Source organism: Ochotona princeps, chromosome 1 (genome assembly GCF_030435755.1).
Source record: "Ochotona princeps isolate mOchPri1 chromosome 1, mOchPri1.hap1, whole genome shotgun sequence".
Lineage (NCBI taxonomy): Eukaryota > Metazoa > Chordata > Mammalia > Lagomorpha > Ochotonidae > Ochotona > Ochotona princeps.
The window spans coordinates 6,435,652-6,458,045 of NC_080832.1; the positions used below are offsets into that span (position 1 = coordinate 6,435,652).

Below are 22,394 nucleotides of genomic sequence, written 5' to 3' on the forward strand. Positions count from 1 at the left end.
AGTTGCTTCCTCGTGCTTGCTGCCTCTGTCCAATCATTCGGTGCTTTTAGCAGCCATCATCAAGTGGTTTTCATTGGCGGGGGGGTGCGAGGACGGAGGGAGAATGATTACAGGAGCAACTGCCCTGCCCCAACTGCAGGAGGCCCCATCACAACAAGGAAGGACTTCCAGGACACTAACCCAGTGGCCCTGGTCAGCAACGACAAAGACAGCCAGATGTTATGACGCCTGGAAAGAGCTGGAACTCCAAATGTTTGCCAGGCATTGAGCTGAAAGCATCAAGTAGGATTCAAAAGACGACCCACGAGGACCTCGCCAGCTGTGGCTCGAGTGGCACATGTCAGAGAGCTCGTGGCAAGGAAGGATAATACTGGATTTTCTTTTATGACCCTGAACGATGGGGATGGATGAGCAGGTGGAAAGCAGTCAGACAACGGATCCCAGAATCCAGGGTTGAGGGTCAGAAAGGAGATGCTGGTGGCTCTTGAAAAACTGCAGGTAGCAGAATCAGCGCAGGGTGGGGCGGCAGGAATGGGGCAGGGAGGTGGGCGGTGGCTCTTCTGGGTGGAGGTTAGGGCGTCCTTGAGGTGTGTTGGGGACAGCAGGAGCCTGTCCAGCACACACAGTCCATACAAGGCTGTGCCGACCCAGAACTAACATCTGATGGGACGCAAGGGAATAAGGGTTCAGAGGCAACCCTTCTACCCCTTCTCAGCCTCAACTCAGCACTCGGTTCACCCCATGCTTCCCCTCTGAGACCAGCAAAAGTTCCATCTGATCTCACAGGGCGGTTTGCGGGTGAGCTGCTGAAACCTCCTTGGGGGTGTGTACCTAGGCTGGCCTTGCCTTGAGGCCCTTCATAGGTGCCTTAGCACAGGCTGCGTACTCCTTAGGGGCCCAGCTGGTTCCAATTGACTCTTCTCGATCTGTTTTTGATTCTGGAACTCTCTCAGCTCAGCCTCTGGGAAGCCTCCGTACTTCGACATCTTTGTCTTTTGGAACCTTGCTCTCGATGTTTCTGAGTCCTTACTGTTCACTTGCCTTTTGCTTGTCTCCAAGGAGGGGACAGAAACACCACCAGGGTCAGAAGGTTGAAAGCACTTTGTCTTATGTTTAAGGTCGCCAGGGCGTGCTATAACCTCTAGAGCTCACCTAGAAGTTCAACCTGGAGCATTGCTAGCAGAATGGACTCGTAATCTGATCGGGTGGGAGCTGGGAGGTGAGTAGGGTCCAGTGCAGCCAAGGGGTGGGGCAGCTGTGGCTTTATAAGGAGACCGGAGGCCGGTGTTGGGGCATAGCAAAGAAAAGCTGCTGCCTATAAAACCAGCATCCCATTCGGATGCCACTTCAAGCCTGAGCTGCCCCAACTTCCGATCCAGCTCCCTGCTGATAGACTAGCAAAGCGGCGGAGGTGACCCAAGTGTTTCTTTCTCGCAGGATGACCTGCAAGAAGCTCCTGGCTCCTGACTTCAGCCGGTCCCAGTACTGGCTGTAGTAGCACTCTGCAGAATCAAACAACAGGTGCACCATCTTTCTTTTCCATCTCGTTTGTTTTCTCTCTCTCTCTGTTAACTCTGGTGGGATGATGCAGAGAAAAAATCTGATATTCTGATAAGCCAAAGGGAAAAAGGTGATGTGGAGGCAGCATTAGGGAGAAGTCACCAGAACGGGGGTGGTGAGCATCATAAACGCACAGGAGTGTCAGAGTCCATGGTGCCCAGCAGTGAGCTGCAGGAAGGAAGGCCAGGGCCAGGAGCTGCAGGACCCTGGGTGACCAGCAAAGGACAGCCTGTTGCAGCCACTCAGGGGTGCAGCAAATAAGATGGGGTGGATGGATGGATGCCCACAAACAGCTCCATGCTCAAGTCCAAGTAAGGAGACCAAGCCCAGGAATGGAACTGATCTCAGACAGACCGGAAGGCGGACAGGACTCCTGCTGTTAGCCCAGCTCACTACAAGCCTGCTCCTCTTCTGCTGAGGCTTCTCTGCCAAGCCCCACCTGCAGGCTCCTGTCTAGTCGGCTTCCTTGTCCCTTCCTTATGCAACTGCTGGGCTGGGCTGTGGGTGGTGGTAATAGGGGTGGAAAGTGGCACAGGATCAGGGAACATGCTCCAGTGCCTCCCAAGGTCATGCCACCAGCTGGCACAGACAGAGGGAGTTGGGAAGTCACCACGGCACCCCTGGGGGTGCAGGGTGGAAGGGGGAACACTGTAACCCACTATCACTCTTTCTATCGAATCCTTGCCACTGACTCTTTGTCCTCTCATTTAAGTGGGGAAAAAAACTCAGAATGCCAGAGTGAGGAAGATAAAGTGGAAGGATACCCAGGAGGGTCCCTCAGCCCCCAGGTGCAGACTGTGGTCCTAAAGCGAGGCTGTCTCCCGGACTACCACCCCAGGGGTCCCAGAGGCAAAAGGCTCATGGGAAATGGAGTCAAAATATGTCCATTCTCCAAGAAAGGCAGAGGTGCAGGGTACCAACCCCCAGGCCTGTGGCCATGCTTGCCCCAACTAGACCAGGCTGGCAGAGTTAAACAGAAACCCTATCACCCTCACGGTCAGCTCTATGTCTCATTAGGAACAGTCCCCACCTCCTACCCCCACCCCAGTGGTGCTGAAAATGGCACGCCCGTGGTCTTTCTGGAAACGGCAAAGTCGGTGCAGCAGGTTCAGGAAGCACACAGCCCGTGGCAGAGTGAGCGCTGAGACGAGCTTCCTGGGACACACACAGCTGGAATGGGAGTTCAGCCTAGACCCACAACAAAAACCAAACCCGGGAGGCACAAAGAGCGAGCCCGAGACACAGCAGGCAGCAATGTCTGACCTAGAGTGGCCATGGGGCTCCACCCCGACCCTGCATAACGTATACTCATACTTGAACGTGACTTAGAGGCAGTCCACAGTTGGAGCTGTCATTTTTAAAACCCAAAGACCTTCCAAGCTGTCTCACGTGGAAACATTTTGGCCAATGAAGATGCCTGCGGCTGTGACGGCATCCCTCCCAAAGTGTGAATAAAACCACCATTTTAGAAAAGCCAGCAACGAAGACCTTGCACAGCCACAGTTAAGTTCTACTAGATAAATTAGATTAGATAGACAGAGAACAACAAGGAAAGCTTAGAACCAAATAGGAAATGGTCAGCTTGGACTCACATATACCTTACTAGGTAGGACACAAAGATTAGTTACTCCTCACTAAGATATTGAAGATTTTTCTGCACACCCCTCGTAAAACTTCTGCACTTCAGCTGTTGACATATGCCTTGTTAGAGTTATAAGCCAATTTGGACTACCTAAAATCCACCAAGTTCAGTAAAAATTATGCTTCAACACTATAAACAGCTAAATACAAAAATGAAAATAGACACAAGACAGCTGAATAGCACCCTACAGCCATTTTAAGGTGCTAGCAGCCGGTTCTGTGTATAAACTAAAATTGAAATGTCAATGAAGTAGTCACAGGTTGTGGTTAAGAACTTGCATTTTCTAACATATTGGTCACTCAAAATCATGTCAATTAACCCCATAATGTAAATTGTTGTTGATGTTATGTTGTGGCTTTTCATTGGATGGGATAATACTCTGCCAGCTCTGCTTTCAGAGCAGAGATGGTCTCCCCAAGAAACTGTTGAATTTATCTGGACAATAAGAGGCTGGACTCTATGCATGGTACATGCTTGCAATGAAAGAATCATGACTGGATTTGAACTGTAACACTGCAACAAGGTGGAGGAATCCACCATGGGGGGAGGGCATGGGATGGGGTTGGGGGAATCCCAGAGCCTAGGAAACTGTCATAAAATGAAATGAAATGAAATTGCTGTTTCCACACACAAAAACGTTCTACTAGATATTGGGAATGCTTCCAGTGAGTGGTCTTCCCAGGACAGAGGTTATCAGGGCACCAAACACCTTGAATCAGAATAAAACCAGATCAAGCCCAGGCCCCTGTCCCACCCCCAGACAGTCCTTCAGGATCCGCTCCTTGGGGAGCATGGCAGAGGTGAGCGGCAGCTGTGGCAGCTTTTCTGTAGGGGTCACCAGGTGCTGCCCTAGGGGCTTCTGAGCTCTGATGTTTGCACCTGGAGGTAAACCTTGTTCTCTTTGGGCTTGTCTTTCCTGCAGGGACACAGAGGGGAAAAAGTGAAAATCAGTCAAGAACAGTGCCTGGGTTAAAAGCAGTGGTCACGTTGCACCAGGCATGAGGCTCAGCCTAAAACGAGAGGGTGGGCGTAGAGACAGCACAGACAAGGGACCGGCTCACACAAGCGGCCTGTGAGCTGAGAAGGGTTTTCAATAAGGAGGGGCAAAAAAAATCCAAGTGGGCAATGTTTCCTGAGACTTGGACACCAGAACAACATGCAAAGGCTAATGTCTTTCTAGAAACCATTGCTAGAACCAGGGCACAGCCAGTGCCTCTGTAGTACATATGGCCCCTTCCAACAGAACACACAGCCCAGAGGCCTGTGGCCCTGGGCTGGCTTCACTGCCTCCCCCTCTCACCATCGTGAGCATGCACCCGTCACCTGCAGAAGAGGCTCCACAGCAGCAGCCCTGCCTCACGGGGTCCTGAGAGGCTGCAGGGAGTAGGCAGCAGGTGCCACCGATGCGGCTGGAGCGGTCAGCCCTCAGCAAGGTCAGCTGGTTCCACCTGTACCCGCCCTGCCTGGCCTCCTCCCTGCAGCGAGGGAGCAGGAGGAATGGAGAAGCTGTCTTTGGCAAGAGCCCAGGACTCCCACAGAATCGGTACACCAGCATCAGGTGGGAAGAGCAGGTACAGGGCGAGGGGCTCAGCCCCACTCAGCACAGCACGAAAGCTGAGAGGAGGAAGCAAACCAGCAAAACCTTGTCAAAGACAACTGCATTCCTAATTAAACTGCAGGGTGAGGACGCCTTGTCCCACATGTGCGGGACCAGGACATCAGGGACTTCGTCAGGCTTGGGCCTCTTGGCCTAGACCTTCTTTCCCTGCTAGGCACCCCCAGTCTTGGTTCCCCAGGCTGGTGCTCCATGCTCCACACCCCAAAGCAGTTGAAACTGTCTGCGACCGGTTCCAAGCCTGGGCCACAGGACAGTCCCATCAGGAAACAGGGGACCAGTGGGTCTTCCCACCACTCGGGGTCGAGGACTGAGAAATCAGACGGTCCTGATCCAGACAGGCATCGTGGGTGGAGATGCCAGGGGCCCACCATTCGTGTCAAGGACAATCCAAGAGATGTGCATTTTTGCAATTCCTTTGCATGATTCCCATGCACGCTAAGCTTTGAGATCACTGAGGAATTTGTCCAGTCTGCAGGAAGAGACGAGAAAATCTGAGATTTACCAAGCCCCTACTAGGTGCCTGGCAAGGGCTTGGTCACCTCCACGGATTCTCACGTCTAGATTATGGCTTATTATGTGCAGGCAACGTTCCATAACCTTCCAATCCCCAGGGCCATGGCTGGATAGAAACCCAGGTCTTTCTGACTCCATGAAACATTCTGTCTCCATACTATAAGGAAGCCTGCACCCCAACTGGGAACAGAGCTGAGCCTGGAAGGGCCTGAGACACTGTTTCCATGTCCCTGTTCTTTCTCTGCTCTTTGTTGTAAGCTCCACTAGGGTACAAGGAAGACTTTAAGTCACGCTTCTTGCTTCACAAAGTCCCCCCAACAGGAACCAACGGTTCCGAGGGGACAGCGGCTACTTTGTTCCCAGTTCAGAGGTGCTGACTTTAGGGTGCTATGCCTGACAAACAGGAGCCTCCACCCTGCAAGACAGCCATCAACCGAAGCCCCACAAGTGTGGACCCTCTTCCGTCCTCGCCTGGAAGCCATGACAGGGGTGCAGTGTTTCCCCACGTAGCAGCCTTGGGAATAAACTTGTGCCAAAACATGCAAGTAACACTCTAAGGTTTAAAAGCTGAGAGAATGGGGGGCGGGGTGTGTGTGCAGTGCCCTACCCCAGCCACATCACAGGGAGGTGTGCAGTAGCCCCGGCCCCTCCCCGGGGCAGGTGCAGCGCCCCACCCCAGGTCCCAGGACGTCACCTCCGGAGATTCTCTGCATCCTCAATGGTCTCAGGCAAAGCCACGCCCTTGGTCTCGGGAAGCAGCAGCGTCATCCCTCCGGCGAGCAGCCCCAGTACGCCTTCAAATGAAACAGATGCACTTGGACCTTCACGCAGCTCCAGGCACAGACAAGCATGGAGAGTAAGCATCACCATACGTGGGCAGTAAGGGCCCTCTTCCTACTTCCCTGTGTCTTCTCTCCTGTCCCTTGTATCCACGACAAGAACAGTCATGTTGTCCTCCACCAAGTAGGCAGACAGGAGCTTGGAGGTCCCATGGAGTGTGAGTCACCTCCCCCTTTGCCCAACCCAGAGAACCGAGGGAGCGCTTCGATGCCTGTGTGTCTCCTTGTGCCTGTCCTCAATTACTGTGACCCCAAAGCAGAACAGGGGTAATAGTCTAACATCTTCAAGTTTCCTAGAGCCGGCCAGAGCCAGGCATCACAGCGCCACGGCACCAGTGGCATCACAGATAAAGCCGACACCTGCGATGCCAGCAAACTGCTCCACTTTCAGTCCAGCTCCCAATGACCTGATAAGAGCTGTGGAAGAGAGCCCAAGTGTTTAGGTCCCTGCCACCCACACGAGGGATTCAAATGTGGCTCCTAGGTTTGTCCTGGCCCAACTCTGGCCAATTCAGTTACCCAGTGCATGAACCTGCAAATGGCAGATCTCTCTCTCTCCTCTCTCTCTCTCTAACTCAGACTTTCAAATAAATAAATAAAGTTATATAGAAGAGTTGGGAATCAAATTCATAGCAAGTAGGAGACTACGTCACACGGCTCCTGGGAGTGTACCATGTAGGATGTTACTGGCTCAGGACCAGGACCATGATCTCTGGCCCCTTCCTGGGAGCGGCATGTTCCTGTCCCTTGAAGTAGGACTGGACGAGTGGGGAGATGCCTGCAGCTCATGCACCCCCGGCCCTTCTGCCCGCTTGCTGGGAACCCCACCTGTTCAGTGCTCCTGAGCCCCACTGCCCCCTGCTGGCTGTGAAGAGGGAGCGCAGGGGCTTCCCGGCACCTCACCAAAAACAACGAGAGGCAGCGGCTGCCAGATCTCCATGAGCCTGAAGACCAGGAAGGGGGCAACGATGCCGCCGATGTCGCTCAGGGCGGAGCACACCATCACGCCGAGGTTCCTGGAGAACACAGAGAATAAGCTCCCCACTAACCTAGGGCAGCACCATGCTACACCCAGCGGGCAGCGGCTCAGCCATGGCAGGGATCAGGAGGAGTCTGGGACCCTGACACAAGGCTTGTGGGGGACACAGCGGGCAAGGGTTTGAGCTGGTCTGAGTCAGCTGCCCATGACAGGGGCAAGAGTGCCTGCCCTCTCACACATATGATGTGCCTGCTTAGCTCGCAGCTCGCAAGCCGCGGAGACCTGGAGCAGCGGCTGGCAGCCTGGGGAGGCCAGCGAGGCCAGCCCTGGTCCTCATCGCTCCAGGTCGCCGCAGTCCTGTCCCTGCGCTGTGACCTTCAGAGGAAGCACACGGGAAGACGGGGTGGGGCTGGCAAGAGCAAGGCATGGGACGCGGGAGTGGATCGCCTCAGTCCTGCAGCTGTCTCAGCAGCATTATTGTCAGTGCAAACAAGTTGTACATGCCAGCATTACCAGTATTGCAGCCGTGCCTCGGGCCTTCGAACTCCACTGTGAGGGCCAGGGAATGCATTCCCAATAGTTTCTTAAACACTTACTTATTTTTACTGGAAAGGCAGATTTTTACAGAGAAAAAAAGTAGAGACAAAGATCTTCTACCTGCTGGTTCACTCCTCAAATGGCCATGATGGCTGGAGCTGAGCAGTTCCGAAGCCAGGAGCCCAGAGTTTCTTCCAGGTCTCCCACATGGGTTCAGGGCCCAAGGACTTGGTGTTTAAATTTGGAGTGACAGGGACTGGCAAGATGTTTTGACTGGCTAATCCTTCACCAGCTACCATGTGGATGCTGCTTTGTGTCCCAGCTGCTCCACTTCCCATCCAGCTCCTTGCCTGTGGCCTGGAAAAGCAGTGGAGTATGGCCCAAGGCCTTGGGGACCCTGACCTGCGTGGAGACCTCAAGGAGTTCCTGGCTCCTGGCTTCGGACTGGCTCAGCCCCACCCATGGTGGCCATTCGTGGGGGGGAGGGGAGAGCCAGGGGAATCAGCGGACAGAAGCTCTTTTTCTCTGTCTCTCCTCTTGTAGCTCAAACAAAATGAAAAAATATGAAACAAAAATGAAAAAATATGTCTTAAAAATCTGGGGTGCCCAGGAAGCTGTCATGTGATGGAATCCTGCCCCCTGCTGCCATTGAGATGTCATCCCCTCAAGCACAGCCATGTCCCTTCTGTGTTGTGTGGACATGCGTGGGAGTGTGGGCAGACCAAGACAGAGGTCACCGCTAAGCAATGGCTTTTCCTCCCAGTAACTGAGAAACCCTTAGGGACAGGTCACTTGGCCTGAGCAGGACCTGCGACAGCTGACACCTGAGTCAGCCCTGGCCCTGTGTCTGAGACAGTGGAACTGTTGGGCACAGCTGGCTTAGTCTCTGGACTCAGAACTGCTGGAGCGAGCCTCAGCCTGCCTGGACTTGGCTGTGCCACATGCCACATTTTACAAGGAAGGCTCTGAGGAGTTGAGTGGCTCGTGCTCCGAGGTGGCCGGGGACCGGAGGCTGCACAGGCCTCAGAAACCATCGGTATGAGGACAGAGGGTGAGGGAACCGCTACACGACGGCAAGAGATTTCACAGTCGCAGAACTCGGGCAACCCCTATCCGTGATGGAGGAGTTTCGGTTTCAGATTTGGGGGTCAGGAGTGTTCCACCAGGAAAGTCAAAGTGAATGCTCCAAAATCCAAACACGAGAGCCCTCAGGGCCCTATAGACATGCCTGCAGATGTGGGTCCCCCACCTCGTCCTGCCCCATCTGCGCATATTCACCTGACGAATGTGGGGTACAGCTCAGCGTTCACAAGGCAGATCATCTGCAGGACAATGGTGGCTCCCATGCGACCGATGCTCGACAGGAAGATATTCAGCCAGTGCAGGTCTGCAGGGAAGACGGGGCCAGGTGGCTGGGGGACCCGGGCACGCGGCTCCCTGAGACGCAGGGAAGACGGGGCCAGGTGGCTGGGGGACCCGGGCACGCGGCTCCCTGAGACGCAGGGAAGACGGGGCCAGGTGGCTGGGGAGCCCGGGCACGCAGGTCCCTGAGACGCAGGGTGGAAGGCATGGGAGCTCAGAGCCGGGCCAGCTTGCGAGGTGGGCTCGTCTCACCCCTGCCTTCTGATGCGCATCTCAGCAGAAAGCACAGGAAGACAGGGGAGGGGCCTGATCTCCCCCAAGCAGGCTGCTGTGAGGGGTCTCGGTGACCAGAAGCTCCTGCCCTGGAAGCCTTCACTGGCCAGAGCCGGGTTGTCCACACCCATTTTTACCTTCCCATTCTGCCCCCCACACTAGAACACAAGTGGCTACGGCCAGGCAGGTCACAGGTCACACACCTGACCCTTGTCCCTAGACACCAGCTATGGATGGAAGCTCTGAGGCCTGTCTGCAAGCCAGCCCCCATCCCGGGTCTCTGTGCCTCAGTGCAGACCCTGGCCAGGCTGTCGGCAAGCCCACAACCCCTGCAACTTCTGAAGGACACAGGGATGGCTCAGGTGCCTGGCACACGGCCACACCTTCACCACACTGCCTGCCTCCTGGGGTTGCCAGCTTCATGCAACACACCAGTCAGGCCCAGTGCCCCCTAGTCCCTGCCACCAGCAGGTGCCTCCCACCCTGAGAATAAAGTCCACAGCTACTGGCTCCCGGCTCACTTCAGACCTCCGTCCAGCCACTCCCCTGTGTGCCCTGGAGCTATGACTCCAAAGTCACCCCCCAACCGACCTGGCATAGCCTCTCCCCAGACTCCCACGAACTCTGAGCACCACAGGAAGAATGAGGCCACATTGCCAGTCCCTCTCTTTCCTTCTCCCACCCAAACATCAGCTCCACAGGGCAGGAGCATCCCAACCCTACGTGCATGGTCTTGAAGCAGCTCCCAAAGAACAGCCTTGGACTGTGATGCAGCTGAGCTGGAGGCAAACAGAGAGGACAGGAGGAGTGGGGGAGGAAGGTCCTGGAAGGGACAGTGCCTGAGCCATGTTCAGACCAGCACTCCCGGGATCACCCGCATCCTTCTTGGCACGCAGCACTGTCCCTTTCCAAAGCTCCGCCCCCTCGTTGTCTGGCCCCAGGTCCAGAAGTGAAGACACGAATGTGAGAGAGGATGGGAAAGTCCCAGGTCAGCCACTCTCTGTCCCTGCCTGTCTTCTCGGTACCGCGACCTCCACCACCCCTGAAGGAGGCAAGGTGAGCAAGGTGAGCAAGCTCTCTTCTTCGCCCCGAGGCATTCTCAGCCCCAGTTCTGCAGAACACTGAGATTTTGGGGGACATTTTCCCTGGCATGCTGCAAAGACACTGCCAACACAATTCAAGAGACCAGCACACACAGGGGGAGTCGCAGAGCAAAGGGTGCAGCGAGGGCTCCATCTTCACAAGCCACTTGGTTCCCCTCAGCTGGGAGGAACCACAGGCGAAAGCCCACAGCCACCAACCTCGGGCCTAGTGCAATGGCTCAACTGGCTAATTCTCCACCCACAAGTGCCAGCATCCCATATGGGCACCCATTTGTGTCCTGGCTGCTCCACTTCCCATCCAGTTCCCTGCTTGTGACCTAGGAAAGCAACAGAAGACGATCCAAAGCCTTGGGACCCTGTACCCACGTGGAAGACCCAGAAGAAGCTCGTGGCTCCTGGTTTCAGATCAGCTCAGCTCTGGCAGTTTTGGCACTTGGGGACTGAACAACAGATGGAAGCTCTTTCTCTGTGTCTCTCCTCTCTGTAAATCTGCCTTTCCAATAGAAATAAATAAATTTACAGAAAAAGACAAGAACAGACTCGGGGAGTGTCGGTGAGGCGGCGGGCAAGCAGAACACGTCTGTGATAAATGAAGAGTAAGTGTTTTGGAGAGCTGGCCGCATCTGCCAAGCTAATTCCCAATCTCCCCCGGGGCCAGTGGTGCTCACAGACACACGGCCAGGAAAACAAAGCCTTGTGCCCAGCGCCAAAACCACATGATGAGAGCGCTCACGCAGCGGTAAGCCAACAGGCATGTGCTGGGAGGGACATGAGTGGCAGGGTTGGCATGTGACACAGCAGGTTAAGTCGCCGTTTGTCATGCATCCCCTGTCGGAGGAGACACTCCAGTTCTGGCTGCTCCACTTCTGATCCAGCTCCCTGCCAAGGCAGCCGGTGACAACCCAAGTGCTTGGCCGCTGCCACCCATGTGGGAGACCAGGACGGAGCTCCTGGATTAGCCTGGCCCAACCAGCCCTGGCTCTAACAGCCATTTGGAAAAGCAAACCAGCAAATGAAGGACCTCTCCCACTATCTCTCAAATAATAATAATATAATAATAATAATAATTGAGGCCAGCATGGTAGTGTAACAGGCTGTTCCTCTGTCTGCAACACTGGTACTCCATAGGGGAATTCGAGTTCCAGCTCCCCCACTTCCAGTTTAGCTCCCTGCTAATGACCTTGGAAAGAAGTAGAGGATTACCCAAGGCCTTGGGACTCTGTACCCACACGGGAAACATGGAGGAAGCTCCCGGGTCCTGGCTGCAGACCAACCAGCTTTTCCCATTACAACTGTTCAGGAAATGAACCAGTAGATGGAAGATCTCTCTCTCTCTCTCTCTCTCTCTCTCTTTGTTTCTCCCCCTCTGTGTAACTAAAACTTTGAAGTAAAATAATCTTTTGAAAACAAGTCACACAAGCAACCATCAGCAGTGGAACAACAGGTGCACGGGGCACAATTCAAAATGAGAGATCACTGCAGCACCCCAGCAGCTAAGCTGGCCTGCCCTCGCGCCTGCTCCCTGGGTCCACTCCAGGGAAACCTGCGGAGCTGTGCGCTTCGAATGCGCTCCTCACCTATTTGCTACACTTCCACGAGACATCCACTAACAGCGAATGCCCAGGTGAAGGGGACCCCCCTGCCCCGATCCCAGAGCCCCGCCAGAGGGACCCAGCACAGCTCCTGCCCCCGGCAAGCCCCTGCAGAATGCCCAGGATGTGCCACTCACCCTGGGGGATGAAAATCAAGATGATACAGGCTGCCGCGGCTGCCAGGTTGGACACGGCCATGGGGTAGATGCGGCCCACACGGTCGACACAGACCAGGATGATGACAGCTGCAGGAAACTCGACCAGAGAAGAGTAGAAGAAGTCCATGTAGAGGTTGTCAGCCGTGGCCCCCATGCGCAAGATGATGCCCTGGTAGAGCATGGCTAGGGTGAACCTGGACCGGGAGGGGGCACAGTCACATGTGATGGCCAGTCCCATGGAAAGAGCCTGCCTGAGTGAGAATGTTCTGGAGCTGGAGAAGAGGGCGCTGGCAGGCAGGCAGGCCCAGGTAGGCCAGCGATGGGCCAGGACTCGCAGGACGGCCCTCAGCACTCGCTGCTACTCTACACCCCAGCATCCAGTCCCTGGCCACGCCGTCACAGGGCGTGCCACTGTGAGGCAGCAGGTTTGGGTGTGAGATGGCCATAGAAAACATGTGACCTCCAGGTTGTTAACCCACCTCTTTGGGCCTCGGCGCTAAAGGAGATCATCGCAGTCCCTCCCACTAAGCTCATGCACAAACGTGCCCATGCAGCTGTGGTGCCCCAACTGCGGGGCCCAGCCTCGTGGCTCCCTCAAGCCACCCCTCTGGGGAGACAATGTTATCTGGGGAGCTGGAATATTCATGACCACATCGGCACCTGGCTAGTGAGACAGGACTTGGGAGGGCGAGACGGTAGCACCTGCTCCAAAGTGCAGTCGGGCTGGCTGGAGGCCTCACCGTCTCCTCTGTAACAGCTCCACCCCGGTCGGCACAGAGACCAACCCCAAGAAGCCTGGGTACAGATGCCCCAAACCCCAGCTGTCCTGGGTCACAAACAGCCTGAGAACCAGGAGGGAGGCAAGTAGCTTTGAAGGGCTGACAAATGGGTTCACCACTGTGCACACCTGCCACCTTGTGGCAGAACCCATAAAGTGCACGTCCCTGTGAAGGACCTGCCTGCGTGCCTGCTGGCTGCCTGTGAGCTGTCACTCATTGTTCCCTGGCAAATCCCAGCTTCCTGCTCATGTGCACCCCAAGAGCCATCAGGCCCTGCCACCCATGTGGGAGCTGGATGGAGTTCCCAACTTCTGGCTTCAGCCTGGGAGCCCCAGCTGCTGGCAGCCCTGGGGTGTGTGCGTGTGTCCTCACCACAGGAACATCAGGATGAAGGTGTGTTTCCTGAGGTTGGGCGTGCGGAACAGGTCGGCCATGGAAGGGCTCAACTTCTCCGTGACATCCTCTTCCAGAGACAGCAACTGCGAGGGGAGAGCGAAGCATCAGCAGCAACCCAGCTGCACAGGGGACACATACACACACACACACACACACACACAGCTGTGCAGAGCCCCCCCTCAACACACACACCAGCTGTACAGGGGGCACACACACACACACACACACAGCTGTACAGGGGGCACCCACACACACACACACAGCTGTACAGGGGACACACACACATACACACACAGCTGTGCAGGGCCCCCCCTCAACACACACCCCAGCTGTACAGGGGGCACCCACACACACACATAGCTGTGCAGGGGGCACCCACACACACAGCTGTACAGGGGACACCCACACCCACACACCCCAGCTGTGCAGGGGACACACACACATACACACACACAGCTGTACAGGGCCCCCCCTCAACACACACCCCAGCTGTACAGGGAACACACACACACACACACAGCTGTACAGGGGACACCCACACCCACACACAGCTGTGCAGGGGACACACATACATACACACACAGCTGTACAGGGCCCCCCCTCAACACACACCCCAGCTGTACAGGGAACACACACACCCACACACAGCTGTGCAGGGGACACACACACATACACACCCACAGCTATACAGGGGACACATACACACACACACCCCAGCTGTGCAGGGGACACCCACACCCACACACAGCTGTGCAGGGGACACACACACATACACACACACAGCTATACAGGGGACACATACACACACACACCCCAGCTGTACAGGGGACACCCACACCCACACACAGCTGTGCAGGGGCCCGCCCTCAACACACACCCCAGCTGTACAGGGAACACCCACACACACACACAGCTGTGCAGGGGCCCGCCCTCAACACACACCCCAGCTGTACAGGGAACACCCACACACACACACAGCTGTGCAGGGGCCTGCCCTCAACACACACCCCAGCTGTACAGGGAACACCCACACACACACACAGCTGTACAGGGGCCCGCCCTCAACACACACACAGCTGTACAGGGGACACCCACACCCACACACAGCTGTGCAGGGGCCCCCCTCAACACACACACCAGCTGTACGGGGGTACCCATACCCCCTCCACACACACCCCAGTCTCCTCTACCCCTGGGGATGCCCAGCTCCGAAGCCCGGGCCAAGCCCACGAGCTTTACCACCTTTAGGTCAGCCGGAGACGGCTTCCCATTCTTCTGAGCAATGCTGTCCATGATCTTGACCGCCTCCACGTTTCTCTTCTGGGACAGCAGCCACCGCGGGGACTCGGGTACACACCTGCGGATGCAGCTCGCCACTAGAGGACATTCTTATGGGCTCCCAAGGCCCAACCTCTCAGCACCTGGGGACTGCAGTTTCCCAGAGGGCCAAAGGACCCAGAGTTGCTGCCTACTGGCCACAGCCGGGCGTGCGGGAGGCCCTGGGGGGTCGCTCACTCTCCAGGGCCACCTGCCTACAAAGAGGCACAGAGCAGGTGGGAACCTTGGAGGCTTTCCCTCTGGGGAGCAGAGCGCCCTGTCTCCCCTGGCAGCTGAATACCTGCCTGGAGGAAACGCCCACGTGCTACCTGTCCTCCACACTGTGCAGGCACAGCTCCAGGTAATGTAAGGGCTGTCGGCCAGTTCCCAGAGCCTTTGCCAAGCCCCAACGTGTGTGTGTCTGCACTTTTCCTTTAAAACCGTTGGACACCATGCTGCCAGTGTGGACGGGACAAAGATGTTACAAGCTGAGGATGTGGGGACATCGGGTTCCTTTGGAAACTCAAGTACACTCTCAGCTTCCTGACGCTTGGGTCAGGATGGTAGAAGAGCAGGTTAAGCCTTGGCAGCCCGTAGGGGAGCACATTTCCAATGCAGCTCCCTGCTAGTGGCCTGGGAAAGCGGCAGAAGATGGCCCAAGGACTTGGGTCTTCGCCACCCATGGTGACAACAGGTGCCTAAGTGAGCTGCCCCCTGCGTGCCCTAGCCCTCCAGCTCAAAACCAGAGCTGTCTTCCCTTTCAGACCCTGGGAATGGGGCACAGGCCACAAGCGACACCTGTCATGCCTTAGACCCAAATTGTGCACACCTTCCCCAGACAGTGCCACGCTCAGCCACCCTCCAAGACTGCCCACAGCCAGGGAAAGCCGCCTGGAGCAAGGCCCACCCCTCTGTGGTCGGCATCCAGGAAGATGCAGACAGCCGCACCCTCTGTCTGCGCCGTGGGCAGCCCCGTGAGCCTTCATCCAGGGGGATGCGGCTGTGAAACAGCTCCTGCTGAGGACGGAGTCCTGACGGCTGCCAAGGTAATGCCAGAGTGGCCCACACAGCACACGTGGTGTGTGGGTATTGTGCCCCAGCAGTGCAGAGGACTCGGCCCTTGGAGACAGCCCATGAGGGCCCAGAAACCAACCCAAGCCCCCTCCCCCAAGCACACCAAGGGATAGCATTACCAGTAGTACAAGAGGCACAAAAAAGTAGGCAGAGACACAGTCAGCTGCAGCCAGCGCCAGTGCGGGATGGCATAGGCGATGCCTGAGAGGGCCATCAGCCCCACGGTGAAGGCCACCTGGTATAGAATCCCCACAGTCCTCCTGTAGCCCGAGCCAACGAACTCTGTGACTGGGAGACATGTGTGTGGTCACATGGGGCTTGTGGGAGGAAGCCAAGGTCCCGGCCTCCAAGCAGCTGCAGCCTCAGCACTACCCCCATCCCCACTTGCCCTGGCTTTGCTCTCTGGTGTCCTCCAACACTCCTTCCCTAGGCTGTGAGAGCCCCAACTCTCACCTATTAAGTCGCCTTATCTGCCCCCATTCCTCTTCCTGTCATGATTCAGCACTTTGGCCACACTGGAAGAGGGCCATATCTCAGAACCCAGCCCTGTCCCTGAGCTTGGCGGGTACCTTCCAGGGCCTTCAAGGACTCTGGTACTACCCTGGGGACCCCCATTCACAGAGTCCCCACCATGGTACCCAGCTTCTCATGAGAAGGGGCAGAAGGCGAGTACAGGGGGTGCCATGTTAGGATGGGTGGGAAGGGACATAGGGTATGGCAAGTGCAGGGTGGCAGCTTCACAGGGGGGCCCTGTGGCAGGGAGGCCCAGGAGCTCCTGACTTGAGGACACGGTGAATGCTATCAATGCAAGAGCAACCTGCACAGTGACCTGCAGTGCTCAGCAGCTGCAAGGAGTCCCAGTGGCCAGAGGTCTTGAGAAAAGGCAGGGGGAAGGGACTGGGGTTGCCCTGGGGGCCCCAGAGGGCTTTGTGACTTGGACTTAGAGAAGCAGTGGCCGGAGGCAGGTGCAGGAGCTGTGGCCTGTGGAGATGGGATGGGGCAGTGGGAGGGATGTGCTGTGCCCACATCATTACTCAGTGTGTAGCCGGACATCCAGCTGCCCTTGCTGACCAGGCCCTGCAGCAGACGGAAGAGCAGCATGGATGTGTAGTCGGGCACCACAGCCATGAGCACCCCCGACACGGCGCAGATCAGTGTGGTCAGCAGGAGACACAGCTTGCGACCAAACCTGCAGCAACAGAGAAACCAGCAGTGGGCACAAGGGATCCTGAGACCGGCAAGCAGGGTGGGGGACAAGGGGGCAGAAGGCAGTGCCCGCATGAGGCCGACCCCAGCTCTGTGCTCTGCTGACGTAAACTGCCCACGTCTCAAGGCCAGTCCCCAGTCAGGCCAGCCAGCCTCACAGTAGCTGTGCCCAGAGCAGTATAGTCCTCAGTGGTCACCTTGGCACCCTTACGGCCTTCCTTCCCCACAGATGGCATTGCGGCAGGTGCTGAGACAGACACCCAGCACAGGCCCTTTTTAACCTCCACGGCGCAGTCTCCCTGCGTGAAGCCTCTACTCTGTGTGCTCTCCCAACTAACTCACCCCATCTAAGGTTCCTTTGCCCATGCACCTGCCCTCCTCACCTCTGCGCCCCTTCTTGCCCTGTACCCTTCCGGCCCATTACCAAAGCTGTGAACATTAACACCTGGGGGCAGGCTCCAGACACAGAGTTCCCCGGTCACAGCTCTGAGCTCACCTTACAGCATCTGCCTGCCCGCCACCCCTCCTGCGTATGCCGCAGCCCATGCCTAGCTCCTACATATAGTTGCAGCCATCTGTCCCTGGTTCACTCTCCCCCACTTTGAGATGGCTTACCTCCACCACCTGCTAAGAGCATGACCTTGGCTTTGATCCCCCTGCCATCTGCACACACCATGGGCACAGCACAAGGGCCATGGCACCCCTGCCCCCAACCCCAGTCACGTGCTCCCTGGTTCCTGCATGAAAGGCAGGGCAGTTACATACCTGTCTGCGATGTAGCCAATGCCCAGGGATCCGAGGAAGAAGCCCAGGTTGACACAGGACTGGAACAAGTCCACCTTCCAGGCATCGGCGCACACCAGGTTGAACTGTAGCCGCACCGCATGTGCACACCAGGAGAAGCCACAGCACAGGACCCAGCATGAGTCCAGGCCACCGCTGCCCCCTCTGTCCACACTCCAGGCAACGAGCAGACCCGCCTCCCCACACTTGGCATCCCATGTCCTCCCACACGTTCTCATGAAATACAACCCAGGGCTGCTGAGGACTCCCAGTGGGTCCCAGTGTGCCTGATATTGGGTGTGACTACCACCTGACAATAACAAGAGGGCCCCTTGTCATGTGCTGTGCCATTCACTTTATTGTCGGAGGACGAGAAAGACAAGTCAACAGAGAAGGAAACACATCTGAGCCATCTTCCTGAACTGAAGCCAAAAAAAAAGCATGTTTTCTGGGCCCGGCCAAAGATCCTCCACTAGCTACATACTAGTTAGAAGAATTCTACCAATAATTAAGTGCTTTCTGAATAGCCAGCAATTGGGACACTGCGTGGGACCCCCACAGCCCATGTCGGAGAGTCCGAGTGTGAATCCCAACTCCGCTTCCAATTCCTACTTCCTGTTCACGCTCGTCCTTGGTGGCTCTGTGCTTGGCACCCACAGAGGAGGGTCTGGGGGGGATCCATTTTCAACTCAGAATGGACAGTTACTGTGAACAGACCAGCAGATGGAGCAAAAACCAGGGACAAGGACCTGCTCATGGCCCAAGGCACAGCAACACTGGCCTCTGCCCAGACATGGGGCAAGGGCTACCTGCACAAGTAGCTTGGCCACTTCTGCTGCAGAGCTGAGGTGCAGGAAGGACGGGCTGCAGGAAGAGGAGTTGTCTGTGTCACACCTGCCTGCCCACTCCCCACACACACTTGAGATCGGTGACCACCTAAACAAGGCACTGTCCAGGGCGACAGCAGCTTGGGCTATAGCCCCTGCCCAGTTATATCCCAGGGCTGCTGCAGGTGTTGAACGGGACAAGCCCTGTGTGACCATTTTGGTAGAGAACAAGCCATTTGGTTCTGAGTCCCAAGGCTGGCTTTGCGTCCCCCTAGGCCTGCGTCCCCCCAGCTCACACTCACACCCTCGGTCCGGTCTTGCTGCCAGCTTGAGCCATGCCCTGTCACAGCCCAATGTTCAAACACCTGGAGCCTCGAGGACTCTGGACCCAGGCAGGCTGCGACTGTCACCAACTGATCAGTTCTTGCCACAAACTCTTTGTTCTCTGAGATTTCGGCAGAACTCCATGTTCACACTGACTTTCAGGAGGAGTGGACCCCTCCCACCGCCGATTGGTGATGCCATAGAGGGGTACAGGAAGACAAGTCCTTCCCAGGCTTGCTCTTATCCATTCCATTAGAGCCAATGCATTTTTGTCTAACATTCAGCTTGGGCCCTGGCATTGAGGCACTGGTTCAAGTCCCAGCTGCTCCACTTCTGATCCAGCTCCCGGTTCATGAGCCTAGGATGGGCCAAGTGCTTGGGTGTCTGCATCCATCCAGGAGACCCAGACGGAGTTCTAGGCTCTGGCTGCAGCCTGCCACAGTCACTGCAGCAATTTGGGACATGGACCAGTGGATGGAAGATGTGTGTGTGTATGTGTGTGTGTGTGTGTGTATGTGTGACTTTACTTTTCAAATAAAATAAGTAGATCTATTAGTTTAAAACCTAACTTCCCACCAGCATCATGTGCAGTTCTGGGTATTACCTGGTTGCCTGACAGCCTATGTCCACAACTTCCCACCTACACCCACGTGGCACCAGGTGATGGCATGCCTGGGCTAGATTTCCCTGACGCCCCCATTTGGGGGTACACCAGTGGAAATGCTGCCCCCAGGTGCCAGCATTCCTGGAAATGGATGCTTGGCTCTCCTTCTTGTCTTTGCTGGTCAGTGTCTGGCAGATGTCATTTGTTTCCCAGCAGGAGACAGCCCCTCTGGCTCCCCTGCCACCACCACTGCCCTAAGCTATGCACTGGCTCCCCCGCCAGACTTGCAAACTGGCCACACCTCCTCTATCCCCAAGCCACAGGCTTCCCCTCCCTCCACTCCATTGCAATCAGGCAAATTCATGACCCTCCAAAAAGAGGACATGTGGCCTGAGGGATCCAAGGTTGGTCACAGGCAGGGAGAGGAGCTCCTCAGCCCTCTATGCCATCAGCACAGCTGAAGGGGGAGCAGGACCATGTTTCCAAATCACGATGCTACAACAGCCACGTGGGATTCTTGCTAATTAGAGAGCTGGGAGCCTTGGAGTGTGGTGCTTTGAGACAGAACCACCTGCCTCTCATCACAGCCTGCAGCTTTTCTTCGCTCCTGTGTCCAGGGCTGCTGACAGCCAGTGGCCCCCTGGCCTGGCCTTCCCTTAGGTCAGCAGTCAGGAAATGCCCACATTCACTCAGCAGAGACCCCCGAGATCCCCCAGGGCCCTAAGCCCAGGGCTTGGAGTCATCCTCTAGGACAAACACGTTAATTCCCTTGGCGTTCATGCAAGTTCCAACGTCCAAGGCAGGGCCAGGTTAAACATTAGTCCTGTATTCCCTCACAGCAATCTGCCGTGGACAAGGGTGGGACAGGCACCGGCTGAAAGCCACCGAGAGCCACCAGGGGGCAAGTCCCCACCTGACCCTCTGCACCCAGATCACCTGGAGCCTCCCAAGAAAGAAATGTATCCTGGGTCTTCCTGGTCTCACAGCACCAAATATGAGGCATTGTCTGGCACTTAACGATCCTGAGGACTGGATCAGCCCTGTAACAGGTGGAACTGGGCATCCCCCACACGGGGCACTCTGTGTCCTGGCTCCGATGTGAGAAGTCGCCTCCATCATTCCCCCTTCCTCCACAGCTCCTGCACAGACACATCTTTCTCTCTCTGAGCCGGAACTCCTGGGATTTCCTCCCCTCCACTCCCCATGGTTCTCCTTCCTTGCTGACCATGCACAACCCTGGCCTCTCCTCCCAGGAACCTCCATCTCTCTCAGCTTGCAGCAGGACCCCATCTCCCACTAACCCAGGGCTCACTGAATGAGCCATGGCTGCATCCCCAGCCCACTATACCCCCGGAATGCCTGGTAGAAATGCCAGTGTCAAGCTGGGCAACAGACAGGTGATTGATCAAGTTTATCATCCTGTGCTGGAAGCCAGGAATCCCTGCCAGACATGCAGAGAGTGCCACACCAGCACCAGCACCAATGCTGCTCCCAGGTAAGCAGGTGGTACACAAAGCCAACCAGATATGACAGCTCCCTCCAGCGACTGCCCTAACCCTGGCAAGGCTGAACAGAGAAGGATAAAGGCAAGGAGATGTCAGGAGCCAAGAGGCAAGGCAAGCTGAAAAGCCCATGCCAATGCCAGCCTCTTCCTTGCAGGCCTCTGGCTACTGCAAGAGACCACACCTGGGGGCACTCCAGGAAGCTATGCTCCTGATGCTCAGGGTTTTCCTAGGTTCCCAGCAGACCTTTGTACCACAAATGCTCAGAGAAGCAAGAGAGCTCCTGGGGGTGCTCAGCTGGCAGCAGCACAGATGCACCAGCCTAGTGGCCCACATGCGGGTCCCTTGTCACCACTCCTGGGCAGGGTATAAGCTGCCCAGTTCTGCAGGTCCTGGGAGAAGCTGGCAGGGCAGAAGGAGAAGGTGTCCCTGGACTCCCGATGGACTTGAATCACACCTGGGATTCGCAGGTGATGGCAGCAGAGAGGAGTGGGCAGCGGCTAGACCCTGCTAGGTACATAGGACACAGGAACCCCTACCGCTTCCCTGCTGGAGAACCGAACTACCCAAGACTTGCCTCCTGTCCCTCCCTGCCTCCAAAGCTCACCCCTCTCAACTCCCCCCTCCAAATGCTAGAATCTAGAGGCGGTTCCTACCTCGGTGACGATGGAAGAGCCGGGCGTGTCATACACCCAACCGTGCTCACACGGACTCAGCGGCAGGTGGCTTCTGTTGGGAGCCAGGCTGGCCAGTGGGTCCACGCAGCTCAGGGAGCTCTGGTTCCAGTCCACCTCATAGCGCATGCACTGGCGGAGGAAGGCCCCATCGGCCTCACCCAGGCCGGGCACTGTGTAGTTGAGCTCCTCCTCGGGGCTCCAGCCGCAGCGGCGGCTCAGCTCAGCCACCCCGGGGCTCCGGCAGTGGTGGTCCGGGGTGAAGCCCAGGAAGACGATGCCCACATAGATGGGGGCTAGGATGATGGAGATAAAGCACAGGATGAGGAAGGTTCGCTTCTGGAACCAGCCAAACTCCCCAATCTGCTCCAACACATCGTCCACAGAGGGCATAGTGGTAAGGGCCCTGGCACCTGCTCGGCCTGACCTGCTCTGCGCTGGCTGCCTTCAGTGTCTCGTTTAAATTTTGCTGAACTGGGGTGGTTTGAAGTGGAGTCGTTGCCCCAGCATGACGCGGCTGGAAAGTGACCAACTAAAGATGACCTTTTACCCTGACTACTGGGGCCAGGGCCAAGATGGAAGGCGCAAAACTGGCAGCCGTGCTGTTTGCTTTATGGGGAAGACACAAGGGGAGCCCGTGGCAGCCCCCGGGGAATTCATGCTGTTGTGGCCGCACCTCTCGAGGACCCATCCAGACTTTACAGCCCAGACGTAATTCAGAGACGGCCGACC

At 56.5% G+C, this 22,394-nt stretch overlaps 1 protein-coding gene across 1 annotated transcript; it reads right to left on the minus strand.

The window, feature by feature from the left end:
- Positions 1-4,012: 4,012 nt before the first annotated feature.
- LOC101516946 (solute carrier family 22 member 1) lies at positions 4,013-22,153 on the minus strand. Its single transcript, XM_058670739.1, has 11 exons — positions 21,645-22,153; positions 17,714-17,817; positions 16,777-16,931; positions 15,862-16,030; positions 14,594-14,708; positions 13,328-13,434; positions 12,156-12,370; positions 8,967-9,075; positions 7,076-7,188; positions 6,028-6,127; positions 4,013-4,118 (listed from the first exon to the last, which is right to left on the minus strand). Exons 1-11 carry the CDS (start codon positions 22,053-22,055, stop codon positions 4,052-4,054), a joined length of 1,665 nt encoding a protein of 554 aa, XP_058526722.1. The 5' UTR covers positions 22,056-22,153; the 3' UTR covers positions 4,013-4,051.
- Between the last annotated feature and the right edge of the window lie 241 nt (positions 22,154-22,394).

Coding starts and splice junctions, on each gene's coding strand:
- LOC101516946 (XM_058670739.1), bottom strand. CDS start 22,055: ATGCCCTCTGTGGACGATGTGTTGGAGCAGATTGGGGAGTTTGGCTGG. Junction 16,932..17,713: donor ATTGGCTACATCGCAGACAG/GTATGTAACTGC, acceptor CTGTTGCTGCAG/GTTTGGTCGCAAGCTGTGTC. Junction 12,371..13,327: donor TTCATCCTGATGTTCCTGTG/GTGAGGACACAC, acceptor CTCCCGGTCCAG/GTTCACCCTAGCCATGCTCT.